The 27,858-nt window shown below is 36.5% G+C and overlaps 1 protein-coding gene across 1 annotated transcript; it reads right to left on the bottom strand.

The window, feature by feature from the left end:
* neto1.L (neuropilin and tolloid like 1 L homeolog) lies at nucleotides 1-26,524 on the bottom strand. The gene is made up of 8 exons (XM_041565631.1): nucleotides 26,404-26,524; nucleotides 17,350-17,391; nucleotides 17,122-17,249; nucleotides 15,767-15,995; nucleotides 8,149-8,262; nucleotides 5,455-6,001; nucleotides 4,134-4,208; nucleotides 1-793 (listed from the first exon to the last, which is right to left on the bottom strand). Exons 1-7 carry the CDS (start codon nucleotides 26,522-26,524, stop codon nucleotides 4,148-4,150), a joined length of 1,242 nt encoding a protein of 413 aa, XP_041421565.1. The 3' UTR covers nucleotides 1-793; nucleotides 4,134-4,147.
* Nucleotides 26,525-27,858: the final 1,334 nt, after the last annotated feature.

The following is a 27,858-nucleotide window of genomic DNA, read 5'->3' as shown; positions in this document are numbered from 1 at the left end:
CATGCTTTGTACATCTTAATAGTCAAATACTTTCTACCTCCCTTTTAAGTTACAAGATTGGTAATCATTTCCCTTACATAATATCCATCCCACTCATGTTGACATAATGGCACCTGCTGATGGAATGGAGAATTAAAAAAAAAAGGCAACATTCTAATGAAAGACTGTAAAGTTTTTGTGGCATTACAATAAAAATACACATTTCTTATTGCCATTTAGTTTTTCCAATCATGTTATTTTCTGCATTGTTCAACAAATAGTAAAGCATCTCCATAACATCATTGTCCACTATTTGAAATTGATCTTCAACCGACTGTATAAACCAGGAAATTTGAAGTAGTTAGTAATGTCGAAATCATGTACAAATGCAGAATAAGAAATTGTTCTGTGATATTTCCCTTCATCCACCATGCCATGTTCACTAACTAAAACAAAATGCACAATTCGGTCTTCAAAAGCAAGCGCTTGGGATATTTGCAATCAGTTAACTAGATTCTTCTTCAAGTATCCAGTAAATTTCAAAATGTATTTAAAAACTAAGGAGCACTTGGTGGCCAGCAACCAAATTACAACAAATGTCATTGAGTAGCAGGAGCATCATGTTGAGGGTAGAAATGTCTTTTTATCCTACATTTGTAACAAGGCAGTGGAATGACAGTAGAACAGAGTCTCTTTTTTTTTTTTTTTTTTTTCAAAGATGGGTATAACAATTAAGAACAAATTCATTTGTCTCCGAGTTGCGTAAAAAGAGATCTTCTCTGAAAGCAAAAGAAATATTTAAGAAATGTTCATCCTAAAAAGTAAACACAAACAATGAAATCAATACATTCCACTAATAACTGCATATAGTAATAATAATAATAATAAAAAATGACAGCTGTAGAAAATGTTTGGACATATTTAGTAGTGGCCGTCCCAGAGTCAACACATAGGGGGTTATTTATTAAAGTATGAATGCCAAAAACTCAAAAAATTTGACTATAAAATCCGAATTTTTAGTGGAAAAAAAACTCTAATTCTTGTGATTTATTATACCCAGACACTGTTAAAAGTCATCAGTGGAAAAGGTCCCTTTTAAAATTTGAAGATATCATGGTCTGCCCTGAGTTTTGGCCAAAAATCCGAAAAAATCTAGGGGTTTGAGCGATTTTACGAAAATTTTGAGCTTTTCTGGCATAAAACCCGAAAAATTTGTTTTTTTCACATAAACCTATGTTTTTTTCCCGAACTGATTTCATCAAGTTTTTTAATGATAAATAAGGTCAAATCTCGGATTTTAGTTTGGTCCAACTTTTTCAGCTTGAAAATTTTGATAAATAGCCCCCTTAGAGATAAAGCAAAGGGAAACGGATCACTTCATATTATAGTAAAATGTAATTATGGCATGCATGACACACAAAAATATGTAACTCTTAATGGATTTTAAAATGGTTGTTCACCTTTGAATTAACTTTTAGTATGATGCAGAGAGTCATTTTCTATGACAATTTACAATTGGTTCATTTGTGGTTTTTGATTTTTTTAGATTTTGATTCAGCAGCTCTCCAGTTTGCAATTTCAGCAATCTGTTTACTATGGTCCAAATTATCTAGCGACTTTGCATTGATTCGAATAAGAGAATGAAATATGAAATATCGGAGCCCTGATTAGAAAGACGTAATAAAGTAGCAATAACAATAAATGTGCCTATCAGAGCATTTGTTTTTATAGGAAAGAGTCAGAAGAAGAAGGCAATTAATTCAAAAACTATAAAAAATAAAAAAATGAAAAGTTACTAAAAATTTGTTAAAATAAAAGTTAATGTAAACGTGAATCGCCCCTTTAAGCTAACCAATTATAAATTTAGTAAATAACATACAGTATATCTTGTAGGACCTTTCTTGCTCTGCAAAGTACTACTCTAGGGGTCTGTGACCCCCTTTTGAAAGCTAGAAAGAGTCAGAAGAATAAGGCAAATAATGCAGAGACTTGAAAAATTAATTATGAAGGCCAACTGAAATGTTGCTTAGTATAAGTCATTCTATAACATACTAAAAGTTTATGTAAAGGTGAACCATCGCTTTAATGACCTCATGAGAGCCAATAAGTTTTACGAACATATGTAAAAAACTAAAGTATGTTTCAAGCAGAGTAAAAAAAGGTTTAGGACATTAAACATCACTTGTGCCATTAACTTGACTTATAGGAGAAGGAAAGTCATTTTATACTTGGGTGTGCCAAAAGTTCATAACCCCCAAGTGATTGTACTTACTTACCTGACACTCTGGGCCAGTGCTCCTATCAGCAGAAAACTGCACCGAGCCGGAGTTTTTTCAGAGTACAGGGTCGGACTGGGCTGGCGGGATACTGCCCCGGCCCTCATGGGCCCCAGTCGGCCCAGACCCCCTCCCCCAATCTGGCGGGCCCCCTAAAAATACAAACAGCGGCAGCGAGCGTCGGACTTTGCGCATGCCCATATGCGCCGACTGGGGTTTGCGCATGTGCGCTGGGGCGCCCAGAGGTTCAGAACCCGGTGGGCCCCCCAATGTCCAGTTGACCATGAAACGAGTACCATAGAGCTATCCTCTTCCTGCTTCTTTGCTCTTCAATTTCCCAGGCGCAGTACAATGAAATAGCCGGCTTTTCCGTTAAAGTTTGGCTTTTCGTTCTACCACGCATGAGCTGAAAGAAGAAGCAGGATGAGGATCACTCCGTGGTGCTCGCTGGAAGAACCCCAGGCTGGTACTTGTATCAGCTGAAAACTACACTGGCCCGGGGTTGCAGGTAAGTAAGTACAATCACTTGGGGTGCTTAACATTTGGCACCCCCAAGTATAAAATTTCTTTCCTTCTCCTTTATATCCCTATTTTTCCTTATATGTTCTTTTGCCTGAAACAACCACCCAAATTATGCTTTTGTACCCCTTGAACTGAAAAGCTACTTCTTAACTTTCCCCTTTATTTTATAGAGAAGCTGTTTTAATAAAAATAAATGTGTTGCTTTTAGGGCATTTTTTTCTTTATTTTAATCTGTTCCCTTTTTTAGAATAACAGCTAACTAGAACTTTATTAATTGACTTTTGTCTATAGGTTTGTATTTGTCTATCAATCTATTGACCCAGATAAGCTGTTAAAGCCATGTTATATTCACTATTGCAATTTTAAAAGAAAAAAAAACGCTTGAATCGTTCGAGTTTTCAAGCAAAACCCAACGAAAAAAACTCCATTTCCAAGCCATGGTGTTAAAAACTCAAATACTCAAATTGAAGATTCTCGAATTGCTGGAATTGTTCATGTAAAACCCACCGAAAAAAACTTGAACATCATGTAGGCTATTAACATCTTCAAATGGTTCAAAGACCTCTGCCATTGACTTCTACACAATATCCACAGGTGTATTTCTGGATTTGAGCTATTTCCAGTTTCGGGGTATAAAACATTTTGAAAAATTCTAGGTTTTTCAAAAAAAACAAAAACATTTTTTCTGAAACCTGAAAATTTGAGTTTTGACTGAAACATTGTACAAAATAGGGGTGTGGAAGCACTCTAAAGGCTAAGTAATAGGATATTTAAGTATAATGGAAGTGCTAGTGTTAATGCACATTCCCTGGTCCCCTGTCTTAAAAGTAAGTTTACAAAACATTCTGAAACATTCCCTCGAAAAACCTCGAAAAGTTTTTTGTGGAAAAAAAACAACTCGACCTTTAACAAATCTGCCCCTAAATGAGATGTTTCATTTAAAACATCTCATCTAACATTTTAAGTAAAATCACTGTTTTCTAGGAATTACAGGAAGAAGTATGACACTCCCTATAAACATTAATACCTGTAGAAACTGACAAACATAAAAAAGCTCCACATACCAAGTAAAACAGGCCCTTATGATTAACTGAACATTTATAGAAAAAGTTAAATGTATGTATTCCCCCTTTAAAAGTATTCCAAGACAGTTGCACATGCAAACCACTATTCACGTTTCTAAAAATGAATATTCAGTGAATCTGTAGAATGTCGTTAGAACTAGAGCCTTATATCTATAATTAAATACAAGATGAGCCAAGTCAGCACTATGGATAATGATATTGCCCCACTGTTAATGCAATGATGCAGTTAGTCGTGATAAATAAATAAACACAGCCAGTTATATTTGCTTACCTTGAGTTTTCTTTTCATACCCTAGTTGTGTTGTATTCTGTTTCATGTTTGCTTAGAGACCCAATGAGGCAGAACCTGTAATGTTACGGCTATTTCACTCAATATGTTTGCATACAATGTAGCCAATACAGAAAACACATCAACATGCAATTAAAATAAAAATACTAAAAGAACAGAAGAGTGTTTTGAGATATATAAGTGGTTTTAATGTGCAAAGAAATTAGGAAGAGTGTGTAAACAAGCAAAAAGGCACACTTATTATGCATGTAATACAAACACAGATCCACAGAGAATACAACATTCAAAGGGGGTTTCATGGCTTTTCTATATGTTGAAGGGTCCTACAGTAGTTACAGGCATTCAGTATTACAAAAAAACTGGTTGCATTAAAAAGCATGTTTCTCGTACAGTTTTGTCATAAAATCTAATTTTTTTAAAAAAAATCAGTAGTAATTCATATAAGATCTATTTTATTTAAATATTACTTTTTTGTGCCTGAAATAAGCAACTTTGAAGTTAAGTGCTGATCTGTCTAATGCAGGGATCCCCAACCTTTAGAACCTGTGAGCAACATTCAGAAGTAAAAGCAGCTGGGGAACAACAGAAGCATGAAAAATGTTCCTTGGGTACTAAATAAGGGCTGTGATTGGCCATTTAGTAGCCCCTAGGTTGATTGTCAACCTACATTGAGGTTCTGTTTGGCAGTACACCTGGTTTTTATGCAACCAAAACTTGCCTCTGAGCCTGGAATTCAAAAATAAGCAGCTGCTTTGAGGCCACTGGGAGCAACATCCAAGAGGTTGGAGAGCAACATGTTGCTCACAAGCTACTGGTTGGGGATCAATGGTCTAATGCATGCCACTCCTATTGTTGTGAAACAGAACTCCCAGCATCCAAGTGGGATAAGGATGATAAGAGGCAGTTGCCACCAACTATAGGCCAAAGACATCTACATCTCTGGGTTTAAACATGACAAACATTTATAGAAAAAAAGCATAACTATGTCTGTATGAGAAGTCATTCACTAAATACTGGATGCAGTATTCTATGCAAATTGTAATTTCTGAATGAATAATTATTATTTAACTAAAAGCAACTATTTCTAAATCACTAGGTCAACGTGATTTTGGTTTTCCTTAGTTGTGACAGCTGTGTGCCCTGTTGTTGTTTGAAAGCCATTAAAAAAAGAGAGAAGGACTTTAAAAAAGGAAAATGGTCAAAGAGTTCATGATCAAAATAAAAGAGAGAAAAGTATGGAAAGTTAGGGAGAGGGAATGAGTCCTTAGGCAACAGTCTCCATCAAAAATGTATTGATACTGACCGCTGGACAGCTTTTTCATGTCTGGAAAGCCCGTGACTTGTAGTGGGAACATCTTCGATTTCGTCAATGTCACATGTGTCTGCGGCATCCTGGGAGTAGCTATGCTTCATAACGAGGATGTTCCTCCTGTTTAACGGCTTAACAGGCTGGCTTTGCGTTTCTGAAAATAAGCTTACATCTCTTGTACTCAGGTTACTACGACTGCCCTTGATGCTAGAAATTTGGGATCCACAGTGATGGTCATGAATGCATTTCGAAGATGATCTCCGTAATTGATGGTAATTTTCAAAATCATCTGCGACATCTGCAAGGTCGATTGTAGGCTCTGTGCCTCTAAGAGTGCATAACTCATAGTGAGGGGGCTCAAACACCTCCTGAAATACAGTTTGGTCAAAGTCTGTTTTCCTTTGGACAAATTTTTTACGAGGTTGCTTGATCTGTACTATAACAGATATAATAATGAGGATGATCACAATGCAAGAGGAGACCCCGATCACTGTTCCACTTGTATTGGTAAGCTGGTCCAAGAGATTTGATTTTCTTTTTTCTAAATAAGAGGATATAAACATGTAAATGTATTAGAAAGTTATTTTTAAGGAAAAAATCCTTTACTCTCTTCCAGATCGTAGTTTCTATTATTCCTAAAAGCCAAAATTTTTCCTTGCTGAGAGAAACACACAAAGTTATTTTTATGAAAATATATGTGACTAACTTCAAACAACTAAATGTGAGCGCAAACTTGTCAGTATTTTTTAGCTTAATAAATGGTGTTACACTATTTTTGGATTTATATTTAGTGAGATCTACTAATACTACAGGCAATATATCTAATATTTGTCTTCTGAGTAGGAAATTTAGCCAAAAGGTGGTGGTAATTGATTGGATGTGAAGAACTGGCTTCATGTATCACTACTACAAACGGAAAATTAAAAGGGGAAGTACACCTGAAAGAATAGATTTCAGCCCCGGGTGCTTTCGCAAGATCTAAACTTGCTGCACAATTTTTGGTTTCTGCTCTCTCTGTTGCCATAAGCGCTGATCTACATGCAATTTTATGAATGTAAATGTATTAACAAAAAATATTGCAGAATCACTTACATAAAAAAATGATTTCAGAGTTTGCAGTGACAGAATTATTTGCTACTGAAATAATAATGTCAAATATGGCAAACCCAAACCCCAGGGGAGTGACTGGATTCATGTCTAGGCATTCTCTTCTGCCTATAACAGCCACCTTTGGTTTTGGGACTGGCCCTCAGCTACTCGGGTGCTGCCAGGACTTACAGCATGAGAATCCAGTACTCCCTCAGGGGCAGGCAAGGGCACCAAACATATACTCTTGGAAGGAGCCAGACTCTGGATGTAATCAGACAGGCCGGGTCAGAACAAGATAACAGGAGCAGAATCCTGAGGCAAACTCAAGGTCAAGAACAAGCAGGGATCAGAACCAGGATGTCACACAGGGGACAGGAGCAGGTATCAAAGGAACAGCAATCACAGACCACCTAGGAGCAAGCACGCTTGACCTATAACAGGCCGTTAGTCAGTGTAGAGCAGGGGGTTATATAGCCAGAGTAATGGATAATACTGAGCACATGTGGCCATATTAACAACAGGTGAAACAGGCCATCGCTACTTGAAAATACAGGGATACCAAGACATTAGCTGTCTGCTTATATAGATCAGAGGAACTGTAGACTGCGTTGAAAACAGCAGGTTACTGGTTCAATGTGGGAAGGATATTACAAATAGGAAAAGCCATTTTGTGGAACTCTACAACATACATTTTGGAGTGAGTTTTATGATAGGCAGAGAGAGCATGTGCTTTGAGCACATCAAAGTACATTAAGTACACTAAGGGCATATCCTTGGTATCAACTATTAACATGGGAAGCTAGCCACTCTGATGCTCAAGGCAGCAAAGACCTGTGGCCCTCCAACTGGTTCCCCAACCTCTCCCCTTGCTCTACTGTTGGCAAGGTTGTTCTCAAGTGTAGGCTGCACTATAATATTCTGTACAGATTTCTGTATGAGGTGCTATTTACAATACATGCAGGAGCACCACAAAATCTCAAAATATTTCACTATTTTCTGTATAGGAATCAAAAGCTAAGACTGTCAAGCTAGTGCAGAAATGCAGCTGTGTTCTCTAACATACAAGGGCGATAGAAGGAATAGGCCACACTGATAAGTGGGCAATAGACCACAACGCACTCAGTAAGTTTTGTGTTTCCCCAGTGACAACTTTATGCTGCTATATAATGGTTTCAGTGAAGGTCACATATAGCTCTTGGAGACTGATCTAAATAATTTGTATATCTAGTAAAGTTTACTTTAAGCAATGTTCATTTAACATGTCATTTCATGTCTCCAGAGTGTAGGAAAAGAATTGCCTGTAAGCGCATAAAAGAGTGTCTGCTTTCTTGGTCAACTGAAGCTCACATTATGTATTACCAGGCACTGCCAGCTTGAGATTATGTTTACAGTAGGTGACAATACTATACACATACCGAGTATTCATAATATATATAAACATGTACTTTTTAATCTATTTTACATTTTTTGGTACTGATGATGAGAATATTTACATTATAACCAGATGTCAGATGTACTTGTTGAGCCAATTCTAGGTTAAAACTCAAGCAATTAATAATTTTCTACTTTACTGGCACTTGATTGCGATATATTTGTTACCTTTGCAGTGATTTTCATCCCACGGGTATACGCAGTTCTGAATTCCATTGCAGACCAACGTATTATTAATACACATGTTACTATGACAAAAAAAGGAATTTGCTTCACATGGAGCTAAAAATACAGCAAAAAATAAAATGAAAAACTGTCAGTACACATAATAAAACAGTGCATATGTATCTTATTATCTAAAAATATGCAATAAAAGGTACAATAATAAAGCTTCTTAGTTAACCATCAACCATAATGCAAAGTTCGGTACTGGTTTAGCAGCAAACCAGCAGGTGGTATTTAATGGTCACATGTTTAAAAGCAAATATTTAATTGGTTGCTATGGGTTACTGCACCTACGCAAACTTTGTATCTTTTATTACATATGGTAGTTTCAATCTAATTTGATTTTAAGGAAACGAAAAAGAAGCCATAGGAAAAACTCAAATTTATCTCGACTGAACCGCCCATCCACAATTTTATCTTATTAAAAAAACTCAATAAAATTGATTGAAGACCGTACAAATTTTATGGATTTGACACCCGAATTGCTAGATTTTTTTTGTGATTTCGAAATTACAGTTGGGTCACACTATTCCAATTTATTTAGAAGTGACAATTTAAAACATTATTATCATATTTTCCTTATAACACACAGGTTTTAATACACATCAAAAACAACATTATAAGTTACCAATAGGGATGTAGCGAACTGTTCGCCGGCGAACTTGTTCGCGCGAACTTCGACCGTTCGCGTCCGCCGAATGTTCGCGAACGTCGCGCGACGTTCGCATTTTGAGTTCGCGTTCGATTCGAATACAAATCGTTCGACCATTCGAATTCCTTCGACCGCTAAAAATCGAACGATTTCCATTCGTTCGAACGATTGTAAGCATTCGATCGAATGAAAAGCATTCGATCGAATGCTTCGATCGTTCGATTCGAATGAAAATCGTTCGATCGAACGATTAAAATCCTTCGATCGTTCGAATCGAACGATTTTAGCGGGTGTTCGAAGTTCGCGAACTGTTCGCGAACGTTCGCATTTTTTGCCGGTGTTCGCGAACGGCGTTCGCGAACACCAAATCGGCAGTTCGCTACATCCCTAGTTACCAAGACGTACCATAACCATATAAAAGGAAGAAGGCCGTAGGCCTAGTGATTTTATACAGGTAATGGAACAACAAGGTGACTTCTAATAACCTCATTTTTTAGAAAAGGATTTACATTATTAATTATAATGCACTAGTTTTAGCAAGTGACATGCTACTAATGAAATTACTAAGCACCAACTATTGACATCACTAAGCACCATTTATAAGAATAGCATTTACAAAATACTATAGGGAGTCAATTGTGGGTAGATGGTGACAGGTTAGATTTGTGGAGCTCACTGTAAGTGGTGAGAGATAGCAGTAGGCCAGTTAGTCAGGTTAAGTAGGATCTAGTACTTTGACTTAAGGCTGAATTCTGTGCCTGGAGTATTTATAGGACAGAGCCTCTGGCTTGAAGAGAGAAGCAACAATCGTGGCAGACGGCAAGAAACCCTTGTTCTGTTTTAATGGACTAAAATTGTTGGTGAGGAGTGTAGAGAAGTGACCTTTTACTTCCTGTGAACAGAAAGCTGTTGACCACATAGTGTGGGTAATTGTTGTTTATTGCTTTGTTTGAAAACAAAATTGAAAAGGGGAACTTATATGGTTAATACAGGACAATGTAGTTGTCTTGAACGATAGTGAACTAAATCACCTAACACCTGAAAGATTCTGTATGGGTAGCCGAGGATGAGTAGAGTATAACAGTGCTTTATTAGCAGGCTCATGCAGGCATTACACAACAGTAACTTTTACTTTCACTTTTAATCTACCAGGAAGTATGCACAGTATAAGTATGAGCACAGTAACATCTACAGGCCATTTGCATGAACACCACACTGTAGAAGCCAATGGAGGGAGTATATAAAGAATTCTGAAGTTGTTCCACTTTTTAGATTAACACAGCTGAGGTCTTTACAATCTCATTGAAATGAATGGAACAATGTGATTTTTTTTTTGCAAAATATTCTAGTAAATAAGTTCAGTCATGACTTTTTGCCACTATCAGATTTTACAAAAACATTATCTAAAACTGATAAACCACCCTCTGTTATTTGATTAATGTTATTATTTGTTATTAAGAAAACTCAAGATCAGGCTGTTTCTTATGTCAAGTAAAATAAAAATAAAGATACATAACAATAATTCTACATTATAAAAATGCTCCTTATTATATACAGATCCTCTTTAGCACAACAAAATAAAATGTAACCCTTTGAACTATTTCTATGCAAACTTGTCATATATTTGAAGTAGGTGTTTCAGTTGGTAAGCAGAAAATGCATCTACTACTCGGTACAAGTATGGGAACAATTGTGGTAAAGGGGCAAAACCAGCAGATGGCAGTGTATGTATTTGCATTGTTTCAATTCCTTTTATTCAGTCAGTCGTACTGCAATTGCTCAGTGCTTGCTAGCTGTAGTTTATTTTTTTATTGCTTTTGCTATTGCTGCAGCATGACCTGTGCATTAATGATTCTGAAATGACATTGCTGCACGGAATATACTGCAATATCTCTCTCCATCCATCTAAACACAATTTTGTTGGAAAGGTCATGAAAAGTATTAATAAACAGATATATTTATTTAAGCAGAGAGTTGTGTCAGAATGTGTGTTGTGAGTAGTCGTATGCAGACATTTTCTTTGGGTGTCACTATTTATGAGTCAGCAGGGCTGAACCTATGAGTAGGCAGGTTCCTATGGAGGGACTTGAGGGGGTCTCAATGTTGGGGGTGGAAATAGCAAATTTCCTACCACTTATTTTCTATATGAAGTGCTGGGGAGCTAGAGTGAGTGGTAGCTGTGACAAATGTCAGGAGGAAGGTCTAATTTGGAGGCAGGAGGTTTCAAAAAAAGTGGGTGGTGAAGGGGTCAGGGGTGAAGGATTTCTTCAGACAGATTTGGCCCAGGTCTGGTACCCAAAGCAGCTCAGCAGCAGTGCTGGGTACTTCTACCAGTTCAAATTCTTAATTTGCAATGAAAATAAAATTTGGGAAAGCAAGAATCCAGACAATTAATTTCAGAAAAAAAAATGTTAAATAGTAAAAGACCACTAATAGGTATAGGGACTTAACTTTGGGGTTTCTTGATATTTATTCTAATTGAAAGTGTTTTTACTCATCATTAGTGATGGGCGAATAAATTCTCGGCAAATTTCCGCGTTTTGCCGCCGGCAAATAAATTTGCTAAACTGCTGTGAAAATTTGCGTCGTCAAAAGTTTTTTAGACGCACGTCGGAAAAGTCACTCACATCAAAACCGTTGATTTTGCGAATTTTCCACCATTTCCCGAATTTCACGGGAAATTCACAAATCTAAATGTGAAAAAAATATTTCAAAACAAAAATGACCAAATCTAAGTAAAATGTGCCACTTAGGGTAACAGATGGTAATGGTAAAAATCTATTTCTAAAACATATTTAGCCATTATATCATAGCAACATTTTTCCCCTGCTTGAATCTGGCTTTAATTGGTTATGCCAGGTCTAGAGTGATGTTAAATGTTCCCACACTTTTAGGTATTAGTGTTGCGAAGTATACACATTTATGAATGTAAAACAGCTATGTATTGTGTTCATGGTATTTAGAAATAAGAAGTTTTACTCTATTTATACTCTATTTATACATATATATATATACATGCCCCATAGGATTTTTCACTTTTGTGACCTAGGTAGTGATGGGCGAATTTATTCGCCAGGCGCGAATTCGCGGCGAATTTGCGCGATTCGCTGCCAGCGAATAAATTCGCGAAACGCCCGCGAAAATTCGCGTCAAAAATTCGCCGGCGTCAAAAAATTTTTTCCCGAAAAAAACGGGCACCGGCGTCAAAAACGGGCGCCGGCGTCAAAAACGAGACGCCGGCGCGATTTTGCGAATTTTTCGCCGTTTTGCAAACTTCTCGCGAAATTCGCAAATTTTTCGCGAAGCGAAACGGCGCAAATTCGCCCATCACTAGACCTAGGCTAAATGCAACTTATTTCTGCTAGATGCTATATGATGAAGCTTTAAAATAATATGAATAATCCTGAATCTACAGTATGTGCTGTACATGAAATACATCATTATCAAGTTATTTGCAAAAGTGCATTCATTACAGCCGCAACACACTGCCAACTCTTCTCATGCTAGCTGCATTTTTATTCAAGTAATCTGGTTTAAAAAAAAAAGGTTGTCCAATTTTGAAAGAATGTTTCAGCGGAGACTAATTACTAGAGCTTGTTTTGAAAATCTTTTCCCTGCTGTTTTGTAGTTTTAAAACAGTAATTAGATTTTTGCTATTTTTGTTTTAAACAGTGCTGAAATATGGCTTCAGTCACTCACGTACTGGTCTCTTCACTATCAGTCTGGGAGGGTTTAGTTGGTTTCTCCCTCTAGACCTATAGATGACTATTAACACCCGATGCTCTATTTGCACTGTTATTGGACAAATTAATATAACATTAAAGCAACAGACACTACACATTTTTAATGCATGATGTTACCTTGTATTTGTGCATCAACCATAGGTCTATTGTACAAACTCAGAAGAACGGCAGTAAAGACTGTACAGGTATGGAACCAATTATCCGGAAACCCATTATCCAGACATCTTGAAATTACTGAAATGCCATCTACCATAGACTACATTTTATCCAAATAATCCAATTTTTTCAAAATTGTTTCCTTTTTCTCTGTAATAATAAAACAGTAGCTTGTACTTGATCTCAACTAAGATATCATTAATCCTTATTGAAAGCAAAACCAGCCTATTGGGTTTATTTAATGTTTACATGACTTTCTAGTAAACTTAAGGTATGAAGATCCAAATTATGGAAAGATCCATTACCTGGAAAACCCCAGGTCCCGAGAATTCTGGATAACAGGCCCCATACCTGTACTCAGTTTTTCACTGAAAAGCAAGAGAAACCTACAGCGGTTTAGTAGTTTAAAGATTATCTTAGAATAATAGGTTAGAAATATGTGCCTTTATTGCATCACACCCCCTGAACCAAGAACAGCTTTAATAAGCAACAACAACATTCTAGACCTAATGATGACTACACTTTGTCGCATCCTGAATTCTACACACAAACTGGAAATCAGGAAAAGGGGATGGCAATAGTCTGATTATTGGAATTATGTGGTTGCATGCAAACCTTGTCATCTCTTCTCTTGTCATCTCCCTCAGGTGCTTTGTTTGCTCAAACCTGCTCACATCTCAATCCTCTCCATTTCTCATTCAGCCAAACCAGAAAATCACAATTCTCTTTCTTGTTAGTCTTCTTTATTTGCTTTGTGGTGTGTGAATTTAATACCTAAACCTATTAAGATTTTTCTCCGTAGCCATGGTCAACAGTAAGGGGCAAATTTACTTATGGTCGAATATTGAGGGTTAATTAACCCTCGATATTCAACTGCCGAACGGAAATCCTTCGACTTCGAATATCGAATATCAGAATGAAATAGCCGACTTCTTTGTTAAAGTTCGCTTTTCGCACTACTGCCTGTGCATACCCGCACAAAGAAAGGAGTAACCTAACTTTTGGCACCCCCAAGTAAATACAGCCTTTCCTTCCCCTTTAAAGATAAGGATGGGTGTTGGTGCTTAGTGCCGAGCTGTGTTGAGCACTAACAGCCCATCAAAAAGTAAGCAAAGTAGTCTTGACATATTTAGATAAATTGACACGTACAGTATGTCCACATAAGTGTGTGAATTCTATAACTATTGTGAGTGTCAGGAAAAATATCCTGACATAAAATTGTTTCTAAGGGCCTATTTACTAACATTCAGATTTCCTTTTTTCATATTTTTTTCTCTAAAAATGTAAATTTTTTAAAAAAAATTCTCTAAAAATGTGGGATCTAATTAAGTCTAAAAAACACGAAAAACTCCAATACAAAACTTTGCCATGTAAAAGCACATGAGGTGCCATGAAAGCTGTGCTGATCCTATTAGACTTTTTTTTAGCCATTCAGATATTTCAAGGTTTTCGGATTTTTTTTTTACTAGCAATTATCCAAAAAAACTTTTAGAGGTTTTAGAGATATTTTTTTCTGCACTATTTTCCAATCATACTTTTTATATTCAGATATTTTAATAACTTTCATGGCATTCATGATTTTAGAGACCTATTTATCAAAGGTCAAATTTTCCTAGCGAAAAAAAATTCCAAAAAACTATTTAAAGTCAAAATTGATTTAACACAGTTCAATAGGATCAGTGCAGCTCCCATCGACTAGCTGTTTTTATTACTGTTTTTGTGGTTTTTACACTTAGATCTTGAATTTTTAGAGCTTTTTTTTAAAAAATTATGAAAACCACACATTTTTTTGTTTTTGTGGAAAAAAACTAAATTTGATTGTTAGTAAATGGGCCTCTATAGAGTTTAATCATGGTTTCAAAAAGGTCTAATACCACTTAAATTTGACCTTTAATAAATGGTCCTTCCCATGTCAGTAGGGGTGACTATTATACCAAACCATAAGGGTAAACCAATTACAAGGTGACATTAAGGAGCCAATTTACTAACATTAAGGAGCCAATTTACTAACATTATTATCGTATTTTTTCTCTTTTTTTTGTTTGTCTAAAACTCTAAGGGGGTTATTTACTGAGCTTCGAATACCTGAAATTCCCCGAAATCCGATAAATTTGTGATTTTTTTAAAATAAAATCTGACTTTTAAAAAAATCACAAATTTTTCGGAACTTATTAAACCCCGAGGGCTAAAAACACGGCATCTCAAACCTGTCGAGGTTGCATAAAAGTCAATGGGAACAGTCCCATTTATTTTTGGTTGTGTCGGGGGTTTCGGGCAATTTCACTATGTTTTTGGAGCTTTCAGGTGAAAACTCTGAAAAATTTTGAGATTTCTGGTAAAATTCACAAAAAAATCGTTAAAATCTGAGCTTTTCCCGCAAAGCAAATATTCGGGTTAGATCGGAGTTTTTTAGCAGCCGATATTGAGATAAATTCGGACGTTGATAAATAACCCTCTTAAATTGTGAGATTTATAAAGTATAAAAACCACAAGAATTAAAAAAAAACAGTTGAGGTCCTATAGAAGTCAATGGGAGCTGTGCTGATCCTATTGGACCTTCTTTAAGCCAGTCAGACTTTTAGAGGTTTTTGGATTTTTTTTCACTAGTAATTGTCTGAAAAACTAAAATGGTGGTTTTCGTACTTTTAGAGCATTATTCAGCGTTTTTTTCATTCATATTTATATCCTAATCTTTTATTATCTTTCATGGCATTCGTGGTTTGATAGAAAATGAGTTTAATTGTGGTTTTAAAAACACACTAATATGACTAAAAATGTATCCTTGGCCTCCCACATGAACAACATATGCAGCTATGGTGAAAATCTATAAGTTTCCTGAAAAGTTCCCCAAATGATTTCAAAGACAGACTTTTGTAAAAAAATAGGTAATTGGTTAGATAGAATGTATAACGAATGAATAATAATGATGATACAATGCTGATGAAAGAATTCACCAGTAGAAAGTTACTAGATATTAATCTAGTCAATGAAAATTTTGAATTTGCCTTACGCTCTTGAAAAGATGTGAAGAGCATCTGAAAGCGACTATTTCGGCTGCCTTCATCTGCCCACATTCGGATGACTCCAAGTCCTGTGGAAAGCATCACGTCATTGGCAACAGTACTGCAAAACTTTGCTTTCAGGTCTTCCACGGAACTACTCCCATCATACACAGCCACAAAATTTCTTTTACACTCGTTTGAATTCTGCACCTCGTAATCCAAAAATCGCAAGTATATCTGAAAATAAAGAAAGTGCATTTTGTGATCGCACCACAGCTATTACGCTTTGATTGAACATTCACAGCTCAATCAGCAAGCACTTCAATTATCTGCTATTCAAAGCAAACCTTTTATTAAACTGTGAATCCCTTCTATACTTACTGAACTGAGCTTTTAAAGATTTTGCCATCTCATTCTGGGAGCATTTTAAAGTGTCACCCATATTCATCCACACAAATCCATCATACAAAATGTTTTCCTCAAGTAAACAAAATAAAACCAAGACAAATGCCCTGCAAGACTTGCATGCACATTTTGATTTATAGTTGGGAGCATCCAAAGATGCTTAATGAGCGATATATATATAGTTATTCAGGAACAGCAGCACTCCGGTGGATCAATAAAATTGCATATATTATACAGTATTTCTCCTATTGCAGAGGAAGAATATGACATTTAGTGAGTAGGGTCCATGTCTTGTTGTATATCTCCTTGGAAAATCTGTATCACGACAAAGGGGCTTCTCTAAACTCCAACAAAGAATAACATAGAGTAGACCAATGTTTTGATAATAAATGTATGTGTCGTATGTGGATGGCAAGTGTTCATAAATAAAATACTGTACATCAAGGTACCCCTCCAGATTCCTTTTTCCTTCAATAATTCCTGCTCTAGCTTAACCTAATCTGTACACTTTCTAGACATGGGCCACCTATATCCTACTCATAGGATTTCCCCACCAACAACAAATATTCATTGTGCCCTACCATGTGATTTACTCTGGTCTCATCCCATTCCTAATACATTTATTTTGTGCATGATTTTAAAATGTTATGCAGCAATAGAATAAAATAATTGTGATTTTTTTAAAGTGAATTTGTATGTGTGATTATGATAAATGCCAAATATTCTATTATCTAGCCTATCCTGCTGTCTAATTTATTGCTCAGACAATTTAAATGTATTTAGTTTGCCTTATGAGTGATGTTGTGTTTTCTGTCCACTTTGTTCTGAGTACCACCTACTGACCAGGATTCATACAATAAAATATTTTAGATGGCATATTTTTTAGGACTGTGTTTAGAACATTATTAGTATATAGTTACACACAGGTACTTTCTGCTTTGCGCTATCTAATAATTACCTTGGAGCGAGGTGGAGCACGTATATACCACTTGCAGTCTACTGCTTCATTTGCTGAAGCCTTTCCTTCTTTCACAATTTGCATGGATTCTATTATTCCTTCTGGGCCTCCCATTTCAAATTCACAAACTAGAAGAACCGGGGAAAAAAACACATTAATATTCAACAAATGTGCATAGTACATTGATGCCATTATTGAAACAATTATGTTAACAACCTGCCCACAAACCTGGTAAAGGCTTTAGAATTCCAAGCTCTTTAAAATCTGGATCTAAAGTAAAAGAAAAGAGACATTATACAGTGAAATATTCAGCTTTTTCATAATATAGAAAACGAGTTGTAAGTGTCAGTTTCTAATGTATCTGATGTGGCCAAAAATCTATTTAGCCAAACCAAAGACCTAACATAGTAAAATCTTCGAAGGTTGCTCCCTAATGTATCAGAGAATAAGACCGTGCATAATGATGTTACATAAAGAGACATAGAAAACATACATTTATGTGAAAACACTTTTCAATGTACTATTTGATGTCTCAAGATATATCACAATCCTAACACTTGGGACAATCTAACAGTCACTCTTAAGAGACCAAAGTTGATGGGAAATGTACCGGTTCCCAAGGCACATATCACTTCAAAGATTTGCCTGTTACACAAAAATATTAAAAATCCATAATTTATTCAAAGCTATATATTAAAAAACATTTAGCATACTGACCCCATAGATAAATGTACATAGATACAAGTACAGATGATTAACATCATTTGAGATCCTTAGAGAAAACCCATTAATTTGCACCACTTGGTCTGCCTCTCATGGTCTACGATATTTTCAACAAGTCATTTCAGTGTGGAAAAGCATTTTCCAATACCCATTGGATAACACAGATCTGTCCAGGTGATACTGCTCAGGAGCAGGGATGAGCAATATGACATGACTTTGCAGTCATACAAAGATACTAGGTATGATAAGGAAGGGTGTCATTTTGATAAAAACTTTCCAGAATGCCAGGCATACTGACAGTTAGGAAAGTTTTATAAAAAGGGAAGTTACAATGATTTGCCATCCTATTATGCAGGTTTTTACCTATTATGCAGTTTCCTAGTCAGTGACCCTACCAACCATAAAGTGGATTTATGGAGGTATATTTATCAAAGAGTGAAGTTGGAGATCTCCACAGTCCGCAGAGTAAAATACCACTCTCTCCATTCACTATGGGATATTCTATTTATCAAAGGGTAGTGAAAGTTCACTATTTGATAAATAAGCCTTTAAAAATTCCATAGAAATTAATGGAGAGAGAGAGAGAGGCGGTATTTTACTCTGCGGACTGTGGGGATCTCTAACTTCACTCTTTGATAAATATACCCCATGGTGAGGCTATTATTAATGGCACTCATTTTAGGACCTCTTCCTATGCCACTTCTCAAATTTTGAAATCTCTTCTGAATCTTGGTGTTTATGGGCAATTCTCATTGAAAGTCACATCATGTATAATTTCACAATTCCAATAGAAAACTAGGCAACAGGACATTTTTAGAGGTATTTTGATGCCGCATTTTCAGGGCAGCTGTAAAAGAATCCCTGTAATCATGAGAAGTGCTTTACCCAACCCCCACAAAAATGAGAAATATAAAATATAAAGTACAGGTATGGGACCTGTTATCCAGAATGCTCGGGACCTGGGTTTTTTGGATAATGTATCTTTCCTTAATTTTGGGTCTTCATGCCTTAAGTCTACTAGAAATTCATTCAGTAATTCGGAGCTTTCTGGATATTGGGTTTCCAGATAAGGGATCCTATACCTGCATTTAAAAGAAGCATGGGTACATCACATAAAAATAAACTAAAATACTTTGTGCACAGGTCCATGGTTTTCATAACCAAAAAAGTGCACCAAATGAAATTAACTAAAAATGCACCTACTTGTATAAACAGGCACCTAATACATGTGCAAGAAAAGTTCCAGTGTGATTGGCTTTGGACAACAATTGGCTGTAATTCTACTGCCAATAGCAATGACGGTTTTCCTCTAATTATTAAGATCTTTTTACCCGGCTGTCTTAATCCAGTAGTTTATTGGTTAGTAGTGCTGTCTTGCAGCTTCTTAACCTGGGAGCTATCAATTCAGTGATATGTTCTCCCTGTGTCTGTGTGGGGTTCCTCTGGGTAGTCTAGTTTAATTCCACAATCAAAAACATAAAGGGATTCTGCATTTTTCCACAGGGTCTGATGTGAATGATAAACAGTATCGGTTAAGCAATATGCAAACTTGCCAGCACTGTATGAATAAAGCATGATAATAATTGGACATTCAGCAAAAACAGTTCAAGTGGCTGGCTCAGTGAAAGGCAGGGAAATAACAATCTGTGTGAAATCGGTATCCTCTTGTCATTAGGAATAATGTGCTTTGGTGCATGATGCCTTAGCTTCTGCCAGTCATTAACAAGTACAAGCAAATCCCCAAATTCACTCTCTTGCCTCTTGTCAGCTAATTGAACTCCCACAAACCACCACCTCACCGTGCCCATTATCTCTTTTACCTCTTTTCCCTCATCCTACTCGTAGCAAAGAGGACATAAAGTTTTGACTGGTTACAAGAGTTTGCAACTTTAATGACATGAAGAAGGATCTGGCAGTTCTAAGTAATGATGAGTGCAAAGATATAATTCTTATTATGAATGAACTCAATTTAAAGGGAAAAATGACAGATTCTCATTTAGTTGGATGTAAAATAGATGTATAAAAATAAAATCAGAAATTTTAAAAATAGATTTTTTTTTAAAAAATAGATATACATGATTCCTAAATCTGAGCCTGCCAAAGAGTGGGTGAGGCTGGCACAGAGGAAGCTATGTACAGTCTGGCAAGTAAAAAAATCTCCTGCATTTTCTCTTAACCAAACCTTGTAAATTGGTGCGTATGTCAAAGTTTTTTGCTGTTTGCTGAGAGTTTATAGAAGGGCAATATCTGACAAAGGCTGTGCTAAGCTACTTCTACTGTTTTGATCCTGGAAATGTTCAGTCCTTAAAGGAACTGTTCAGTATAAAAATAAAAACAGGGTAAATTAATAGGAAGTGCAAATTAAAAAATGTTAGTTAGTTAGCTAAAAATGTAATCCGTAAAGGCTGGATTGAGATGATGTGTAACATAATAGCCAAAACACTACTTCCTGCTTTGCAGCTCGTTTGGTTTCCATTGATTGGTTACCAGGCAGTAACCAATCCGGGACTTTAGGGGGGACCACATGGGTCATAACTGTTGCTTTTGAATCTGACCTGCATGTTAAGGATCAATTGCAAACTTACAGTTATGTCCCATGTGCCCCCCCTTTAAGTCACTGACTAACTCAGAATTAAAGAGCTGAAAAGCAGGAAGTTGTGTTTTGTTTTGTTATGTTGGACATCCAGTCACTCCAGCCTTTATACATTCCATTTTTGGCCAACGAACTATATGAGAATTTTTTTTACTTTGCACAGCCTATCTCTATACATAGTATTCATTTTTACTCTGAACTGTTCAAATGCAGTACACGCACAGTTCTTATATATGATGTTTGTTCAACAATTCATGAAATTCATTCAGCAGACAATTGATTAGACAAAGATCAACAATAAAAATCAATGTGAACAAACAATGAAAAATAAAAAAAATTCACCAGATGATTGCACAAATAACATAAACTCATTAAGTAGTGGTGCAGTGACACTGGAAAATAAAGAACTATCCAACAGTACATTACATTAGAAGACTAATTTACGAAGATCTTGGGATCTTGTACATCTTGATTCCAAGAACCAACATGCCACACCAGTCGGTTCAAATAAATCAACAATCACCTTGAAGGTGGAAATAGCTCCAGAGTTCCCATTGCATCCAGTGTCAAACCGCAGTGGAATTGTGCCTAAAGTATAAGACCGCTAAAAGTAGCAATGGGTCCAGATATATGCCTTTTATTAAAGTTCTAAAACCTTTATGTGCTGCTATCTACTTGTGCCATCCCTGGGGCTACATGCATAGGATCACCTACACTGATGCTGAGACAACTTGCGTCTAATTTATCTAATGGGCCCAAATTTAGCGCCAGCATAAATGCATCAGGTACAAGTTGCCTCTGGAAAACAAAACGGGGAGTGGATACAATTACACTATAATGCTGGGTAATAAACATGGCAAATAAGGCAGTTTACTTACAATTTGCACTCATAAATATACTATTCACACTGGTGGGGTGCAAACAGAATGGTAAATGTAAGTCATTCTTGTAACCCATGCTTTGATTCTGCATGTGGGGTTAAGCAGCCATCTTTATAGCCTCATAAAATTGAAGAAAGGGCATATCATGCATAAAATAATGATTTATAACATCAATTAGTAATCCAGCAGTCCTTAAATTACCTTTATCACAGTGCCATTGTATTTTACATTTACAATTAAGAATTTTTTACATAAATGTTTTAATGATTTGCTGCTCAAATAGATAACGTAAGTGCCGGCTTCTCCGTGGGAAAATATGGCATCGAAATACTGTACTATGAAAAAGTGAACATTAAACTACCGACTACATGGTTTTTTTTTTAACTGTATCTGTATAGTTTTTTGATAACAAAGATCAATTTAACAAGGATTTATATGAAGAAGAAATAAAAAAGAAAGTGACTTAATTTTAACAATTAAATGGGAATCAGAAAGCACGTACAAATATTCAATAGGATGCATGGTAGGCCACAGGCACAGCTTCAGTTGGAAAAGCGACCCCTATGAATAAGTTTAGTTGGTATGAGAGTAGATCCACAGCTGACATTCTGCAGTAGCAACTAAGAGAGAAGGCTAGGTAGCAAAGCTATCCTAAGCTAAACTAAGGGGACCATTTACTAAGGGTCAAAGTGAATTTTCGAATTCAAAAACTTTGAATTTCAAAGTAATTTTTGGGTACTTCGACCATCGAATAGGCCAAAATTCGATTCAAATTCGACCATTCGAAAATCAAAGTACTGTCTCTTTAAAAAACTTCGACACTTCGCCCCCTTAAACCTGCTGAATTGCTGTTTAGCCTATGGTGGACCTCCTAGAACCCCTGTAAGTCTTTGGCCAAGTTTTTAGAAAACAACGTTTTTTTTTGTACGATCCTTCGAATTGTTCGATTCGAAGGACTAAATCGTTTGCTCTAGCGATTTTTACTTTGCTCGAAAACGGGCGTTTTCGATCGGAAAAATACTTTCACTATCGAAGTATCAAATTCGATGGTCGAATTTAGAAGTTTTTTAACTTCGAAATTCGACCCTTAGTAAATGTGCCCCTAAATAATTAGTACTGATAGAGAATACAATTCTGTGCATCCTTGAGTGGAATAGATTTTGCTCTCAAGATAGTCACCTCTACCCTTGCCTTGAGGGAAGAGCCATCTGTTTGGCTGTAAGAGCAGTTATTTGTTTTTCAGTTCTCCATACTGTCCTCGCGGTAACTCCTTTTTACTCCTTAATGAAGTCTCCCTTTTATCTCATGTACTCCTCTGCATAATGTTACTGTGTAAAATTCTATATAACCCTGTGATTTCTTAGTTCAGATTTCTGACTCTTTTTGAGTTTATAATCCAAGGAGCTCATAGCAAATAAGCTTTGCTCCTCAAGTTGTATACAGTAACAGAATTTCCCCAATAGTAACTTACTGGCACAGGAACCACAGTTGGCCCTGAGAGTAAGTCACTGTCTAAATGTTTCTAACTACTATACTATTATACTATTATATTATAACTCTATTTACATTGTGTTGATATAAATATGCACTGCATTTTATTTCATAAATCCATTTACTAATAAAGGCACATTAGTGCCCAACACATTTGTGCTCTGATTTGTGTTCTCTTTATTGTAGTACCACCTGCAACATTAGTGTAAATGGTCTGAATGTAACGTATAGCAATTTATAGGAGATATTGTTTGCCCATTAACGATAAAATGCCATCTGCATATCTGTTGCCGCCGGCCTGTTCTGTCATGCTATAACTCCACTTAGCACATGGATAGGCAATATTGAATGAAAGTAGTTCTGGGACAAGGAAGAGGGAGAAAGAAAAAGCAGACTAAACTGATCTGTGTCTCTGTGTGCTAATTGCAATAGATAAAAATGAAACAATACATGATCTGTTTAGGAAGCCAAAAATATTACGTCATACTTAGTAGAGATGATGTGAAATGGACATGGTAAGAAGAACACCAGCAAGCATTCAACAAGCTAAAAATGTTGCTGACACAAGCTCCAGTCCTTAAAGAAGCAAACCCTAAAAATGAATATGGCTAGAAATACCATATTTTATATACTGAACTTATTGCACCAGCCTAAAGTTTCAGCTTGTAAACAGCAGCAATGATCCAGGAGTTCAAACTTGTCACAGGGGGTCACCATCTTGGAAAGTGTCTGCGACACTCACATCCTCAGTGGGCTCTGAGCAGCTGTTGAGAAACTAAGCTTAGGGGTCGTCACAAATTATCAAGCAGAAAATGAGGTTGGCCTGAAATATTAGCTGATTCTACAGGGCTGATTAATCTGTATTAATTACTATTATCAGCCTTATATTGTGACATTTCTATATGTAGTGTATATTGTGAGTGGGTCCCTAAGCTCAGTAAGTGACAGCAGCACAGAGCATGTAAAGTGAATCAACAGAAAAGAAGATGGGGAGCTACTGGGGCATCTTTAGAGACACAGGTCTTTACTGCTAAAGGGCTGTGGATTCCTTGGGCTGGTACAGAAGCCCGAAACACAATGTACAAATTTCTAGCTATTTCTTTGGTTAAGCTTTAGTTCTCCTTTCAATATTTTGATGTAAATTCACCAGTGACAATCTCTGTTGATGCTTCTCAAAGTGTTCTTGGAGCTTTTCTATTTTAAAACAACAGGCCAGTGGCTTATGCTTCAAAGGCCATGACAACCACAAAGAAGTGTTATGCACTGATAGAAAAAGAGATGCACTCTATAGTTTTTGGAGTTAAAAAATTTCAGCAGTTTGTATATGCAAAACAATTTGAAGTTGAGACAGATCATAAACCACTCAAGGCTATTATGAAGAAACCACTCATCAGTGCTCCAGCCAGAATTCAGAGACTGATGTGTTTGCAAAAATATCAGTTCAAAGTAAAATATGTCCAGGAAAGGAAATGTATATTGCTGACACACTGTCAAGAGCTTATCTAACCAATACTTATAAGAACCATCAGAAGAAACTGAAGCTCAAGTACACATGTTACTAGCAACTTTACCTGTGTCAACAGACACAATTTGGGGCCTTAAAAGAAAGACACAAGACGATGCAACATTACAAAAACTACAAGCGGTAGTACAAGTTGGATGGCCAAAGAAAATAAATCAAATACCACCAAATATATAAAACTTTTGGAATTTTAGAGATGAGATCTCAGAAGCAGATGTCATTCTTTTTATAGAAGAAAAGATCATAGTCCCATCACAAATGAGAAAAGAAATGCTAGAAAGCATACATGAAGGCCATTTTGGAATAGAAAGCTGAAGGAGAAGAAGCAAGAGAAGTGTTGTTTTGGCCGGGAACGTCTAAGCACATTTTGGACATGATTAACACTTGCCATGGAGGAGATTCCAAACTAAGAAGCCATTACTGCCACACAAGGTACCAAAAAGACAGTGGCAGAAAATAGGAGTGGACTTGTTTATGTTTCTAGGAGAGTAGCTGTATAGTATTGCTTAATGCTTGGCATGCCCTACCCTCTTTGTGTTTTGGAGTATTGAGCCACCTGGAATTTTATTCTCAAGGGCTTGTTGTGCCAAATAAAACTGTTAATAGTTCACTGGAGTGCAGAGAAGTATGGATGTGGCAAAGGAACTTGTAAAGTTCTGAATAGGTACAATATACGGGGCAATGCAAAGACTACGATGTAACTGCATTGTATTTGAAATGTGCAATATGAGCCATGGCATTTTAACTACTTCAACTACTGTTATGTATTGACTGTTAATGTAATGCCAGTAGATGGCGCTGTTACATGTTAAACTGAGATGTGTCACTCTGCTCTGCTGATTATTGTTTCCCAAGTATCTGCCTATCTATCTCTCTTTTCTCCCAACTTGTTGGCAGTTCAGCCATGCTTTCCTCCCTAGTAAAGTTTGTTCTACTGCCAGCTACTGTGAACGTTTTGTGTACTACTACAGGGTCCAGAACTTAATAACTACTTTTACTACTTCAATAAAATTGAAAATCAGAAAACTAAATTACACCTGCATGCCACATGGTCTAAACTAACCTGGAACTATTTTCTGGAATATAGTAAAGAATTAAGCAGTATTGTGTGAGATCTTTGGTATCAGTCACACAAATCGGTTGATGAAAACATTTATTTTTTACTTTATGCCAATGCTAAATGGATTTGGTTTCCTCTTAAATAGGCATAGATGACTCAGAAAGAAGTTCATTTGAGATCAGTTCTAGTACCTGATGGTATTCATCGGCTGGAACCGAAAGAACTTAGCTCCGTAAATGATTTTACTTGACCTTCAGTGATTCTTTTCAATGGTAAACTGATGCATGGCCATTAAACAAAGAACGATCCTGTCCTAAGACTGGAAACGGTAGGACTAAAGGTTTGACACTCTTGCAGGGGAGCTTTAAGATAGATATTAAGTGATAAAAGACCACATTTACCAGTGGAGGCAAAGTCGTTAGTGCAAAATAAACAGGACAATAAACCATGGTTTCTTTTTTCCTCCAAAATACTACATAATTCTCCAGAATTCCGGTGTAAGTGTGTTGAAAATCACAGCAAGTTCTGTGCATGCACTGCTAGATGCAAGCTACACTATTATGTTGCAAAATAAGAACACTTGGTTAATTCAGAGAAATATTTGCATATTAATATTATGCATATTTGCATATTGTTAGGAGGCAATAGAATGAGAGTCTTGCTTGTGGGAGCTTACAATCGAAGATAGTGGTCCCCATCCAATGGCACGTGGACAACCTTTTTCTCTGTGACCCCTTGGATGTTGCTGCCTGTGGCTTAGAAGCAGGTGTTTATATTTTAATTACTGGCTTGTAGGCAAGTTTTGGTTGCATAAAAAACAGGTGCACTACCGAAATAAGCCTCCTGTAGGCTGACAGTCCATACAAGGGCTACCAAATGTCCAATCACAGCCCTTATTCAGCACTCCCAGGAACATTTTTCCAATTCCTTTTACATCTGAATATTGCTCACGGGTAAAAGAGGTCGGGGACCCCTGATCTAAGAGAACTGAAATTGATGAGTTTTTTCAAACCTTTTACACCTGGACTATACACATCTAGACCTGACTTGCTCTGCTCCTGCCAGGGTATAAAAACAGGTAACTCCTGGAAAAGCTTCATAGATGTGTCAATGATTAGGTTTTGCCTCCGCATGTTGCTTCCTGCTACCACTTACTGTTACATGCGCTAACTCTTATGTACCTTATTTTTTATTTAGTTCTGTCCTAATAGTTAAAGGGGATGTAAAGGCAAAAAATTAAACCTCTGTTTTATAAATACAGAGACATAGGAAAACATTTTTAAAAATGTGACTTATTTGGATAAAATATTGGCGATTGCCTTTCTGTAATTCAGAGCTTCTGATAATGGGTTTCCCATACCTGTATAGGTATCTGTTTATATGTCATTTGGAAGGGTTGTGCTTCATGGATTATTGTCTTTTTTAACCCAAAGTAACTAGATAACTATGATCTGCTGTCTGGAGATCATTCATATTTTTTTGTCTTAGAAGTAAACAGGAAACAGATGTTTCAGAGGTTTCATTTGCTAAACCAATGCAAGATCGACATCCCAAATGTTTTGGAAAAACTTTTGACTAGTGATGAGAGGATCTGTCCTGATTCGCTTCACATAAAATTTGTGAGATTTACGAGATTTGCACTTTGCAGACTGCACATCATTCATAAATGAGCCCTGATGTTATATAATCACTAGACATTAAAAATAAGTTTTACAGGCATGCCCATAAGCATTATGTTTGTATCTGGAAATGCATAACATGCTTCAAATTATATTCCAGCATGAAATAACTTTAAGCGTTCCTCCAAAGGAGGCCAGTGTTCATTCCATAACCCCCTGCCTATGCAGCTAAATAACTTATCAGTGTGCCCACTGTATATCTACACTATTTACATGATGTTCATTTCCCCTCCATTAATATGTTTCAGTTGTGCTCTGTTAACAATGTGCTCTGACTGGGATTCTTATGTTCCAGGTGATTATACAGGTGATTATTTCATATTTAGAGGTATTAGATTATATTTGACCCATGCTTGCCCTTTTTTATTGTGTTGGGAAATTGTGGTTTCATTTAAACTCATTCACAGTCTCTGTTGTTTTTCAAGTTTGTGTCATCAGGCAGACAGGTACTTTATCACTGTTTGTTACTAATATACAAATGAAATGAACTTAAAAGCCACCGTTGCCTGTTACCTATCCTCACAATGCATACCACAGTACAAGGTACTGTTTTATTATTACAGAGAAAATGGAAATATGTTTACAATTTTTTTTAAAACGTCACTTCATCCTAATTGATCTGAACACCAGGAAACTCACAGGATTCACCAGAGGGTAAGGTGCGTAAAGACGTACACATATGGATGGGAGTTGCTGGGAGTTGTTTACACCACAAGGGTACCTGGGAGGCACTGACAGCAAAGAATCTCACAATCACACTCTCGATACTATTCTCAGGCCTACCTACG

Source organism: Xenopus laevis, chromosome 6L (assembly GCF_017654675.1).
Source record: "Xenopus laevis strain J_2021 chromosome 6L, Xenopus_laevis_v10.1, whole genome shotgun sequence".
In the NCBI taxonomy this organism is placed as follows: Eukaryota; Metazoa; Chordata; class Amphibia; order Anura; family Pipidae; genus Xenopus; species Xenopus laevis.
Note: the sequence above shows the minus strand (reverse complement) of the source record. Positions and strands in the feature narration are given on the sequence as shown.

Excerpts from the sequence above, each read along its gene's own strand:
- neto1.L (XM_041565631.1), bottom strand. The coding sequence starts at position 26,524 with ATGCGGAGGCAAAACCTAATCATTGACACATCTATGAAGCTTTTCCAG. Across the intron at positions 8,263-15,766 it reads CTTCACATCTTTTCAAGAGC|CTCCATGTGAAGCAAATTCC; the intron begins GTAAGGCAAATT and ends CTGTATTTTTAG. Across the intron at positions 6,002-8,148 it reads GGATGAAAATCACTGCAAAG|AAAAAAGAAAATCAAATCTC; the intron begins GTAACAAATATA and ends CCTCTTATTTAG.